The 12,722-nt window shown below is 41.0% G+C and overlaps 1 protein-coding gene across 13 annotated transcripts in view; it reads left to right on the top strand.

Moving 5' to 3' along the window:
• LOC108178623 (uncharacterized) overlaps positions 1-12,722 on the top strand; it is a 75,767-nt gene that overhangs the window by 34,513 nt on the left and 28,532 nt on the right. For 7 of the 13 annotated variants that reach the window (XR_016226477.1, XR_016226476.1, XR_016226481.1 and 4 more), the window contains exon 2: positions 10,503-10,588. Coding sequence is in view for 3 of the 13 variants with exons in the window: in XM_089322114.1 (XP_089178240.1) it covers positions 10,503-10,588 (86 nt within the window). In the remaining 10 variants the exon portion in view is untranslated. Of the gene's footprint in view, positions 1-2,869; positions 2,924-3,096; positions 3,236-10,502; positions 10,589-12,722 lie in introns of those variants that run through there. The other 6 variants (XR_016226479.1, XR_016226480.1, XR_016226485.1 and 3 more) reach the window with 3 other exon arrangements.

Here is a 12,722-nt window from a genome sequence, read left to right as displayed (position 1 = left end):
GTCTAAAGGCTTGAGTGACACTGCTATAACAAAATATCTTCTATTCCCATCTACTAATTTATATAAACAAGTTTTCTCAATGAGTGTTATATGTAAAACAAAAAATATGAATAAAATTTATTCTGAAGGCTGTCTTATTCTAGCAAGAGGTACTATTCACCTGTGAATACACCAGCTAACTAGGGGAGAAAACAGCTTATCCATCAAATTAGTGGAAACATTCCAGAAAAAAGTTACACATAAAAATTGTTTACTAAATACATACTATATATATGTGTGTGTGTATAGTGTGTGTGTGTGTGTGTGTGTGTGTATTGTTGAGTATCCCGTATCTGAAATGCTTGGGCCTGGAAGTTTCCAGCTTTTGGATTTTTTTTTTGCATTATGGAATATTTGCATATACATAATGAGATATCTTGGGGATAAGACCCAAATCTAAAAACAAAACTCACTTATATATGCATTTGTACACATAGAATGAAGTTAACTTTATACAATATTATTAGTGTGCCTGTATTTTAACTATAAACTATCAGACAAGGTCAGATGTGGAATTTTCCATGTGTACTGTCATATTTGTGCTCAAAAAATGTCAGATTTTGAAGCATTTCAGATTGTAGTTTTTGAGTTTAGGGATACTCATACTGTATATGCTTTTATCAACTGTGTTCTAATAATAAATGTATTAATTCAATTCTGAAGAAATTTTAACATTCAGTGTTTTAAGGTCACAGGAAATAAAACTTGAATGTACATTTATATTTATTTTGCAGAGAAGTTTGGTAGTGTGCTTAAAAAAAGGCTTTTGGGGCAGGAGCTTTGTATAGCACTTGACACCACCTGGGATGCCTGCATCCCTCATTGGAGTGCCTCTGATTCCAGCTTCCTGCTAATGTGCACCCCAAGAGGCAGTGGTGATAACTCAAATACCTGGGTCCCTGGCACCAAAGTGGGACACCTGGATTGAATTCCAAGCTCCTGGCTTTAGCCTTGCCCGGACCCAACAAAGCTGTTGTGGGCATTTGGGGAATATGCCAGCAGATCGAATGATCTTTCTCCCTGTCTTTGCCTTTCAAATAAATTTTATTAAAGTTAAAAGAAAAGACTTTGAAGCATAAAATATATTGCATTAGAATAAAATTCTATGGGTGAGGTGTGATAGAAACTTGAGCTCAAGGACAAAAAGAAGAACATGTAAAATTTTTGACTGCTGAAGAAAAATTTATTCACCTACTTAGATTTAACTGGATATGGGTATTTGAGATTCATTAAGTACATTGTAAAGTACTATAAAAGATTTATTTGAAAATGTCAATATTATGATATACCAGAAATGGTATTTTTTGTAAGTATTAAAATTTAGAACAAAAAATTTTGGGTGTCTAGTTAAAAATGCATGAAATGGTACCTACTTTTTCAAAATTCTCTTAGAACATACAAGAAAAAAGTCGAAGGATCATTGCTGTAGGGCAGAGATTCTGTGGCTCTGATGGGATTTAAGAACCACTTGGGAACTTGTAAAACCTGCAGATTTTCGGGCTCATCTCCCAGAGGTTCCCACTCTGTAGATCTGGAGAATGTGTGGTTTTAATGAGCACTCCCTGGTGACTCTGATGTGGGATTTGTGGACCAGCCATTGAGAAATACTGCTTCAAGCTTCCTTTTCTGATCACAATGCATCAGCAGAAAGCTGCCTACTTGAATAATTTTTTTCTGGACTGCCCATAGAACTGCTTCCTCTGAGTCATATTTTGTGTCATACATTCACCTTTCACTTGGGATGTCCTGAGAGAGTTTTATGTAGCAATTCCTGCATTTGTAAAGAAAATTATCCAAGACTACTCCATGACCAACACTCCCCAGCCATCATCACTACCCACACATAGCCACAATACATTTCTTTCAGAAATAGGTCCTAAAGGAAGTGTTGCTTCTTCGTGGGAAATATGGGCATGCATACTTCCTTAGGGACAAATGTGAAGCAGTGTAAGACTTTGCACATTTAAGTTCTAACCTGTGTTTATGACCTCATAAGCTAATTAATACCTTTTGGGGGAGCTGGGTTTTTAAATAAATTTTTTATTATTTTCATAAACTATCATAATCCTTTGTAGGTAAGTATAAGAAAGTAAACAAATGATCAAAAATTATTATAATTGTTTAAAATATTGGTTTCTTTCTTTTTTCAAAAGTTTTTAATTTATTTGATATTGAGAGAGCATCTCTCCATCTACTGATTCACTCCCCAAGTGCCTACAATGGCTAGGGCTAAGCCAGGCAGAAGCTGGGAGCAAGGAACTCAGTCTAGGTCTCCTATGTGGGTTGAAGGGACTCACCCACATGAGCCATCACCTGCTGCCTCCCAGGGTGCACATTAGTAGGAAGCTGGAATTGAGAACTGTTATAGGATGTGTGTGTGTGTGTGTATGATATAAATACAACAGATTGAAACCAAAAGCAAAAGCATTTTATAGTTTGTGTGTGTATGTGTTTGTATATCTATAAAAGAAGTTTGCTCTGTTTGTGGAAACTGAAAATACGTTGATGAAGTTTACTGTTATATTTACTGTTACTTAACTGTAAGACATGTTGGAATTTAAGGTGCACAGCTGGCTTAAGGTATATAGGACAAACTATATGGGGGAGGTAGCTGTCTGCCTGGGCTTCAGTCCCATCAGAAAATTGTAGTATCTAAAAAATTTGAAAAGGAAGTAGAATATCTTAATATGGATCAATCCAACCAGTCAATAGGGATTTTTTTCAAATCCACAGAATTCACTAGACCTTATAGGCTGGTGGCTAAGAAACTCAGTACTCCTCTAAATATACCTTAAATCTTTTAGAATCCTTAAAAATATTTTTTTTGCAGAACATGCAAGCAACAAGCCTGTAATAGAGGACTTCAAGAAGTTCATGGGAAAATGTAATTAAAAGATAAGTTTATTTTGGTGCAAATTTAAAAAAATATATGAATAGTTTTCTCACAATATCCATTTTCTATGAATGGTTTGAAGATTCTTGGTATGCATGATTCAAAAATCATTTATTGGTCCCACATCTAAAAAATGCTGTGGTATGCCCTAGACCTGCCTGTCTGGTCCCAATGTCAAACCAGTCACATAAGACAAAATTCTTTCTCATAGGACTTCCCAGGCTCATATTAAAACCCTTCCAGGACTGCTAGTCTTTTGTAAATTGAAGAAAGATGCCTCCTCTAGGCAATCAGGACTCTGAGGTACAAGCCCTGGCAGTGGAGGGGAGGAGGGCAGCCCCTTCCCACCTCATAAGTGAGAGTGTCCTTTTTAGGTTATCACTTGTACAAGCATATGCAAGTTAGGCACCTTAAGTGAGAGAAGCTGGTGAGGCAGGGTCAGGGGGCTAAGTGCAGGTGTGGAGCCTGGTGCAAGGTGGGAACTTTGGAGGGTTACAGGGACGTGAGCTGTGGGAATAGGGGGTCAACTCCAACTGAAAATGCAGACTCAATCCAGCCACTTTTGGTTTTTATTTTCATTTATTTAAATTATATGAAGCACAGAGAGGAGAGAGAGAGACAGAGACAGAGACAGAGAGAGAGAGAAGTCTCCCATTCTCTAGTTCAGTCCTTCTAAATGCCCACAACATCTATGCCTGGCAAATTCAGGGACCCGACTATTTGAATCATCACCTCCCATGATACATGGTAGCTCAATTACACCATACTTAATTCTTTTATTTTTTTTTTTTTTAAGATTTGTTTATTTATTTATTTATTTATTTGAAAGTCAGAGTTACACAGAGAGAGGAGAGGCAGAGAGAGAGAGAGAGGTCTTCCAACCGATGGTTCACTCCCCAAATGGCTGCAATGGCTGGAGCTGTGCCCATCCGAAGCCAGGAGCCAGGAGCTTCTTCCAGGTCTCCCACGTGGGTGCAGCGGCCCAAGGACTTGGGCCATCTTCTACTGCTTTCCCAGGCCATAGCAGAGAGCTGGATTGGTAGTGGAGCAGCCAGATCTTGAACCAGCGCCCATATGGGATGCCAGTGCTTCAGGCCAGGGTGTTAACCCACTGTGCAGGCCCCAACTTCATGGTTTTCAAGAGAAGTTGAATATCTAGAATGTTTTGTGACCTCCTGCCTTTTAATTTTTAATTTTTTTTTATTGTTTATTTGAAAGACAGAAGGAGAGACAGAGAGAAATGAGCACTTTCATCCATTAGTTCATTCCCCAAATACCTGTAATGGCTCTTCAGCTTGAACCAAAGCTGGGGGCAGTAAACTCAGCCCTGGTCTCCCAGGCAGGTGGTGGGAACCCTATCACCTGAGCCATCATCACTGCTTCCCAGAGTCTGAGTTAGTAGGAAACTGAAGTCAGGCTCTGCAGCCCCAAAGCAAACCCAGTATTCCAAAGTAGGACACAGGGGCCTTAACCCCTAGGCCAAGTGCCTATTCTCTACTGACTTTTAAATGTTGTGTGTACATAACACATATTGATGGCCTGCATTTGGCCTTTAGACTGCCATCTTGGAAACTCAATTCAAGATAAACCAATCAACATTTTCCTATCACATACTTTTCTTTTTACTTTAAAATAATAAATTATTATCGCATCAAGCCTTTCTTTTATATAGCACCATTTTAAAATTTGTATTTCCAAATAAATAATTAGTGGTGTATAAGTGATAATTAGCAAAATATAAAGAGGAAGAGGTTGAGCAGGGCTTTGTATTCCTGGGTGACAAACTTCAGAATCTTCTGTTTTTATAAACTGCTCTTTCCATGCAAAAAAAAAAAAAAAATTTTTTTAAATTCAAAGACTTGTTTAATATACCAAATCATACTCCGTTTCCAATTTTATTTTTTTATTTTTTTAAAGATTTATCTATTTATTTGAAAGTCAGAGCTACACAGAGAGAGAAGGACAGGTAGAGAAAGAGAGAGAGAGAGAGAGAGAGAGAGGTCCTCCATCTGCTGGTTCACTCCCCAATTGGCCGCAACGGCCGGAGCTGTGCCAATCTGAAGCCAGGAGCCAGGAGCTTCTTCCGGGTCTCCCATGCGGGTGCAGGGGCCCAAGGACTTTGGCCATCCCCTACTGCTTTCCCAGACCACAGCAGAGAGCCAGATCAGAAGTGGAGCAGCCGGGTTTTGAACCAGCGCCCATATGGGATGCTGGCACCTCAGGCCAAAGTGTTAACCCGCTGCACCACAGCCCGGCCCCTCCAATTTTAGTTATGGTGGATTGTAGCAAACTTTCTGAGTGCTATAAAATGGGGCACCAAATAAAAACATTTATGAATTACAGAAGCATTTTAAATAAACGAAATTTTATTTCTTAGGTTCATATGCTTAAACTAATCTATAAACCAGCCAAGCAGCGTTTGCTAATAAATAAAATTAAACACATTACATAGTAGCATATCATGATAATAAAAGACATGAATGAGAACAGTAACTCTAAATGTTTTAGTTCATTAAGGATTATTTACTCTGATGTCCACATGGCCACAAGGTTTGATTTAAGGGATTCACATTAATTGTATAAGCTTTCTTTGGGAGTTTTATATTTTAAAATATGACTGTCTTAGGAACATAAAGAACTTTTAAAAGGTTAAATATATTAATATGTAAAGCCAGTATTGGACAGGTGATCATGAATCTTGTCCATTGAGCAGACTCAATAATTACTAAATTGTCTAATTATTAAATTGGACATGATCATTGAATGCATCATCTTTTTTCATCTGGAAACTTTTTTATGTGTAGCAGACACTGTCATTTGCCGTAACTTCAGTGTTACCTCCCCTTTCTTCCTTATGTCCAGTCCTAGAGTTAAGATCACCATTGGTGTGTGTCGGTTGTGGCAATTCAGATCCTCTTTGTCAGTGATAAAGGTAAGATAGACATGTGATCGAGTCCTAGCTGAAGAAATACAAGGGGAAGATAGCAAGTGCTTCTGGACAAAATTTTCCCTCTCTAATGAAAGGAGACAAAAACAAAGAAAACATATATTTTCTTTCCTAATTTGGACACTGCTTTAAAAATATAGAAAGCTTGGAACTGCTGGATCCATTTTGGAATAATGAGGTAGATGGCTAACTCAACACCTTGAGATGGTGGGACCACTACCTTCTGACTTCTTATTATATGAAAAAGATAAATGCCTTTATTGCTTAAGCTATTGCTGATAGTTAGGTTTTCTGAAACTTTTAGCTTACTGTAGTCTACCCTGAATGTCACATATCTGCAGTTGTGCCAAAACCAGCTCACTGGCCTGTGAGCTGACTGTGCCTATCTCTTCCCAATTCCCCATTCAGTGACTTCAAGTTGGTAGCTTTAAGTCATCCATGGTGGGAATCTTTACACCTTGGGACTAGACCAAAGATATCTCTCAGGAGTTTCTTATGATTGTTAACTCAGTAGAACATCATAGGATGACTTAGCCTGTTTCTAAAGATAATGCAATTCTACTGTGCTAGCTCTCATCTTTGAAAGTGTGCTGTTGGGGGGCCAGCTTTGTGGAGCAGTGTGATGTCCTGCCACCTGTGATGCTGGCATCCCTCGAATCCTGGCTGCTCCCCTTTTGATGCAGCTCCATGCTAATGTGCCTTGGAAAGAAGTGGAAGATGGCCCAAGTGCTTGGGCCCCTGCCACCCACATGCAAGATCCAGATGGAATTCCAGGTTCCTGGCTCAGCCTCAGCCTGGCCCAGCTCTGGCAGTTGCTTCCATTTGGGGGAATGAATCAGCAGACAGAAGATATCTCTATTTCTCTCTCTCTCTCTCTCTCTCTCTCTCTCTGTGTGTGTGTGTGTGTGTGTGTCCTTCCCTCTCTATCCATAACTCTGCCTTTCAAATAGATAAATAAATAAATAAATAATAAATAAATAAATCTTTTTTTTTTTTGACAGGCAGAGTGGACAGTGAGAGAGAGAGAGAAAGAGAAAGGTCTTCCTTTGCTGTTGGTTCACCCTCCAATGGCCTCCGCGGCCTGCGCGCTACGGCCGGCCCACCGCGCTGATCCAATGGCAGGAGCCAGGTACTTATCCTGGTCTCCCATGGGGTGCAGGGCCCAAGGACTTGGGCCATCCTCCACTGCACTCCCTGGCCACAGCAGAGAGCTGGCCTGGAAGAGGGGCAACCGGGACAGAATCTGGCGCCCCAACCGGGACTAGAACCCGGTGTGCCGGCGCCGCTAGGCGGAGGATTAGCCTAGTGAGCCACGGCACCGGCCAATAAATCTTTTTAAAAAGTAATGAAGATCACTTTTAGGGGCAAAGGTTTGGTCTAGCATTTAAAGACAGTGGTTAGGCTGGCACTGTGGCTCACTAAGCTAATCCTCCGCTTGTGGCTCCAGCACCCCGGTTTCTAGTCCCAGTTGGGGCGCCAGATTCTGTCCCGGTTGCTCCTCTTCCAGTCCAGCTCTCTGCTGTGGCCCAGGAAGGCAGTGGAGGATGGCCCAAGTGCTTGGGCCCTGCACCCGCAAGGGAGACTTGGAGGAGGCACCTGGCTCCTGGCTTTGGATCGGTGCAGCGCGCCGGCTGTGGCAGCCATCTGGGGGGTGAACCAACAGAAGGAAGACCTTTCTGTCTGTCTCTCCCTCTCACTAACTCTGCCTGTCAAAAAAAAAAAAAAAGAAAAGAAAAGAAAAAGACAGTGGTTAAGAGGCTCGAGCTCTACATTGGAATATCTGGGCTGTATTCCAGCTCCAGCTACTGATTCCGTCTTCCTGCTAATGCAGACTCTAGGAAGAAATAGTGATAGCTCAAGTAACTGGGCCCCTGTTAGCCACATGGGAGACCTGGATTGAATTCCTGGCTCCCAGCTTCAACCCTGGCCGTTGTGGGAATTTGAGGACTGAACCAGCAGATAGGAACTTGCTTGCTCTGTGTCTTTCTTTGTCTCTCTGCTTCTTGAATTAAAAAAATTAAAAAAAAAAGCACTTTAATCACAAATGGTAATGAATTAGATCAAGCTATATTTAAATTGTGGAGTTTTTTTAACCAGAAGAAGATTTAGTAAATTTGAAAAGAGCAAAAGTAATCTTGAGCAATGTTAAAGCTAATCTAACATAATGCAACCAGTTAATAGCAGAGTCCAATCTGCAGTTTGACTCTTCATTTCCATGTAATGATCTTCCCAGTACACCACAGAACCATTATATAATTTATACAATAAGAGCAACAACAATAACAATAATTCTTTGCTTGCCAATATGTAACCTCAAATCCAAATAGTAAGCTAGTGAGATACTCAATTTGTCTATAAATAGACCAGTCTAGTTTTGATTATGCATATAATAAACCATGTTTAATTATACACATATTTCTAAATTTTGGCCTAGTCAGCAAAGATGCAAAATTGAAGAAGGCTGACATGTGGAAATTGCTAGCATGAGATCACAAACTGCCAACAGCCTCAGTCACCATTACCCACAGTTAAGCCCTGAGGGGTAACTGGGTGATCAGCACTGGATGTGGCCTGCTGCAGTACACCAAGGACACTCACAGCGGGCATCTGCCACCCACATCTATTTCTCAGAGGCTGGAGGACCATCCATGGCAGGCTGAACTGCTTTGCTCAAGGGAAGAGAGTCAGACAATTGTAAAGGAGAAACCACTTTGCAAGATGAGATGAATTCTGCAAGGACTTGGGGTGGATTCATGGAACAAATGTTAAGGCCAGATTCTGAGAAGTTAGGAAATAGCTGGCCAAATGTGCCAGCAAAGATCAGTTACTGAAAATAATCAATAGTTTTCAGAGTATTTGTGAGAGCTTGTGGTGCTGGTGAAAGTGAAAACTGGTTCATTTCTGGAAAGCAATTAGGCATAACAACCTTAAAAATAAAAATGCTGCCCAATTTTGACATGCTGACCGTGGAATGAGGTGTATAGGGAGTTCATTGTACTGGTCTCGATTTTGGGGAACAGTTGAAATTTTATAGAAATGATTGTAGTATTTGGTTCAAGAATTCTCATTTTTGTGATCTATTTTAAAGAAATATAGGCATGGGGACAGTGCTGTGGTGCAGTGGGTTAAAGCCCCAGCCTGCAGCACTGGCATCCCATATGGGCGCCGGTTTGAGTCCCGGATGCTCCACTTTCAATCCACCTCCCCACTAATGTGCCTGGGAAAGCATTGAAGGATGACCCAAGTCCTTGGGCCCCTGAATCCACATGGGAGACCAGGAAGAAGCTCCTGGCTCGTGGCTTTGGACTGGCTCAGTTCCAGCTGTTGCAGCCATTTGGGGAGTGAACCAGCAGATGGAAGACCTCTCTCTCTGTCTTTACCTCTCTTTGTGACTCTTTCAGAATCAATAAAATAGCTCTAAAAAATATAGGCACAAAGACTAATCAACACTAATTATAGAGTTATAAAAGTTGGAAGTATTCTAAATTTCTAATGGGAATGGATGAATAAATTATGATATACATTTAATGAAATGCAATGGATCTATTAACATAAAATGTTTTGAAGAATATTTAATAAGGAAAGAAAATGGTCAAAATACATGGGAGATTAATAAAAAAAAAAATACAGAGGAGCCGGTGCTGTGGCGCAGCAGGTTAAAGCCCTGGCCTGAAGTGCCAGCATCCCATATGGGCACCGGTTCTAGTCCTGGCTGCTCCTCTTCCAATCCAGCTCTCTGTTATGGCCTGGGAAAGCAATAGAAGATGGCCCAAGTCCTTGGGCCCCCGTGCCCATGTGGGAAACCCGGAAGAAGCACCTGGCTCCAGGCTTCTGATCGATCGGCGCAGCTCCAGCCATTGTGGCCATCTGGGGAGTGAACCAACGGAAGGAAGACCTCTTTCTCTGTCTCTACCTCTCTCTGTAACTCTGTATTTCAAATAAATAAAATAAATATTAAAAAAATACAGAACAGTATAGTCTATGTGTGTGCATTTTGAAGACTGGAAGAAAATATATTAAATCAAGATGTTCATAATGATGATGTTATTCCTTTATTTTCCTAAACTTTCCAAGTTTTCTCTAATGAGCATATATGTTTTTAAATTTAAGAATAATTTTTTCTTATAAAATTAATACATGTTAATTTAAAAAATAGTAAAAGAAAGGCTGGCGCCACGGCTCACTAGGCTAATCCTCCACCTGCGGCGCCAGCACCCCAGGTTCTAATCCCAGTCGGGGCACCGGATTCTGTCCTGGTTGCCCAAGCTCTTCCTGCCCAGCTCTCTGCTGTGGCCCGGGAGTGCAGTGGAGGATGGCCCAGGTCCTTGGCCCTGCACCCGCATGGGAGACCAGGAGGGAGCACCTGGCTCCTGGCTTTGGATGGATGCAGTGTGCTGGCCGCAACGCGCCAGCTGTAGCAGCCACTTGGGGGGTGAACCAACAGTAAAAGGAAGACCTTTCTCTCTCTCTTTCTCACTGTCTAACTCTGTCTGTCAAAAAGGAAAAAGAAATAGTAAAAGAAAATTTGAACACCTTTTAAAAAGTAATATAAAAAAGTTTAAAAAAACAGAATTTCTTAAATCATTTGGAGGTAATTTTTTTTCTCTTTCCTTTTTTTCTTAGAGGGAAACACAACAGTAAAGGGTATGTTCCTCAACCAGCTTGAACTCTTGAAAGGACAACTATGCGCCCAAAGTGTGCAAACTCAGGTAAGGAACGCAGTAGACTGACTGACAATGCCATTAGGGTGGTGGGGGAGAAGAGAGGTAAGTCTTTAGGCTGCATGGGTGTTGGATAGAGTTTTGAAGTAGTTGAGAATTGAGAATGAATGTTTTCAGGAGCAGCGATGATCTGTGGGAAGCTACTGAGAAGGACAACTATAAGAAAAGGGCTTAAAAGACTCTTGCCCCTGCTGGGGTCGGCACCTTGGTGCAGTAGGTTAATCTTCCACCCATGGCACCAGCATCCCATATGGGTGCCGGTTCTAGTCCCAGCTGCTCCTCTTCCAGTCTAGTTCTCTGCTGTGGCCCAGGAATGCAGTGGAGGATGGCCCAAGTCCTTGGGCTCTGCACCTGCATAGGAGACCAGGAAGAAGCACCTGGCTCCTGGCTTCCAACTGGCACAGCTCTGGCCATTGCAGCCATCTGGAGAGTGAACCAGCAGATGGAAGACCTTTCTCTCTGTCTCTCCCTCTCAGTGTCTGTAACTCTACCTCTCAAATAAATAAATAAAATCTTTAAAAAAAAGACTCTTGCTCTGCATTCTGAATACATTCTTCTCTTTGGAGTGCTCAAGAAGCTAAGGAAAAAATTGGAGAATATTGTTTCAATAGTTTGTGACTCCCTAAGTGTGTGCCTTTGTATATGAGAGCAGATCAAGTGAGGCTCAACCCAATTTATTTGAATTATACCACAGTCCCCAAACTTAACACCCAGAAATGTAGTTGCATGACTCTAGAAATCTGAACAACTTTCTTACAGGACCTGAAAAGTCCTAGTCTAGACAAGTTGTTGCCAACATTTTTTTTTTTTTTCTCTTTGGCAACACACAAGACAGATGACATTCCCAAATGGGATATATAACCGAGCATCCAGGGTTGAGATATTTCTCTAACTCCAGTTCTTATCTCCTAATTAAGAAGGCAATGCTAGTGAGTGTAATGTTATTATAAAGAAACCCTTTACTGCACTTTGATCTCTATTTGAAAATGGTGATTAATGCATAAACTTTGGCAGTCTTTCACAGGCTCATCCTTTGGGTAGGGCAACTAGGGTAGCTGCCCTGAGACTCAGAGGCATTATACCTGATTCCTTTGTTCTGAATGCAATTCAGATCACATTAAAAATTTCTGTCTGTAATGGTATCCAAAGAAGCTTATGAAAATTGCTGATGGTGCAGCTTCCTTTCAAGTGAGATTATCTTGGGCAGGCAAGACTGGTTGAGTTGCTAGGGTCCCACACCCATCTAAGGGTGGCCTTACTCAAACTTTTCTCAGGATAAAATTACAAATAAAGAATGCACTTTCATTTTAAGCAGGCTCTTTTTACCTCTTAATGAAAGTAAGAAAAAGTAAGTATGATAACTGATGATATTTATTCACTATACACATTTACTATGTGTAGGCGTTCTTCTGAACTCTAGGGGCTCAGTAGTGAATTAAGGCAGACAAGATTGATCTCTACATTTCTGAAGCTCTCGTTCTACTGAGTAGAGACATATCAGGCAGGAAACAAAATTGGAAACATATTTGGTTCATTTGCTGCCTCATTTAAGTCATTCATTTACCTAACATGTACTAAAGATACTTGATATGTGCCAGCGTGCCAGGTATTCTAGGCACCCTCACATAAATTATGAAGATATTAAAAAATTAAAAGTATGAGTTTATTTTGGTGCAAGAACAATTTTAAATCATGCATTTTTTTCATAATACACATTTCCCACATATTATGAAAAACATTTTTTGCATCAAAATAAACTCATTTTAACAATTCTTATTTATTTTTATTTGAAAGGCAGAGTGACACACAGAGAGAGACAGAGAGGGGGAGAGATTTTCCATTCGCTAGTTAACTTCCCAAGTGCCTGCAATAGCCAGGGCTGGTCCAGGCGTAGGCTGGGAGCTTAGAACTCAATCTAGGTCTCCCACATGGGTGGCAGGAACCCAAGTACTTCAGCCATCATCTGCTATCTCCAGGGTGCACATCATCAGAGAGCTGGATCAGAAGCAGAGATGAAACTTGATCCCAGGTACCCTGATATGGGATGCATGCATCCCAAGTAATGGCTTAACTCACCGTACTACCATGTTTGCCCCTAAACCCATAGTTTTAATTCCATATT

Source organism: Oryctolagus cuniculus, chromosome 20, assembly GCF_051225735.1.
Source record: "Oryctolagus cuniculus isolate XC-2025 breed Fujian yellow rabbit chromosome 20, ASM5122573v1, whole genome shotgun sequence".
NCBI classification, from domain to species: Eukaryota; Metazoa; Chordata; class Mammalia; order Lagomorpha; family Leporidae; genus Oryctolagus; species Oryctolagus cuniculus.
Note: the sequence above shows the minus strand (reverse complement) of the source record. Positions and strands in the feature narration are given on the sequence as shown.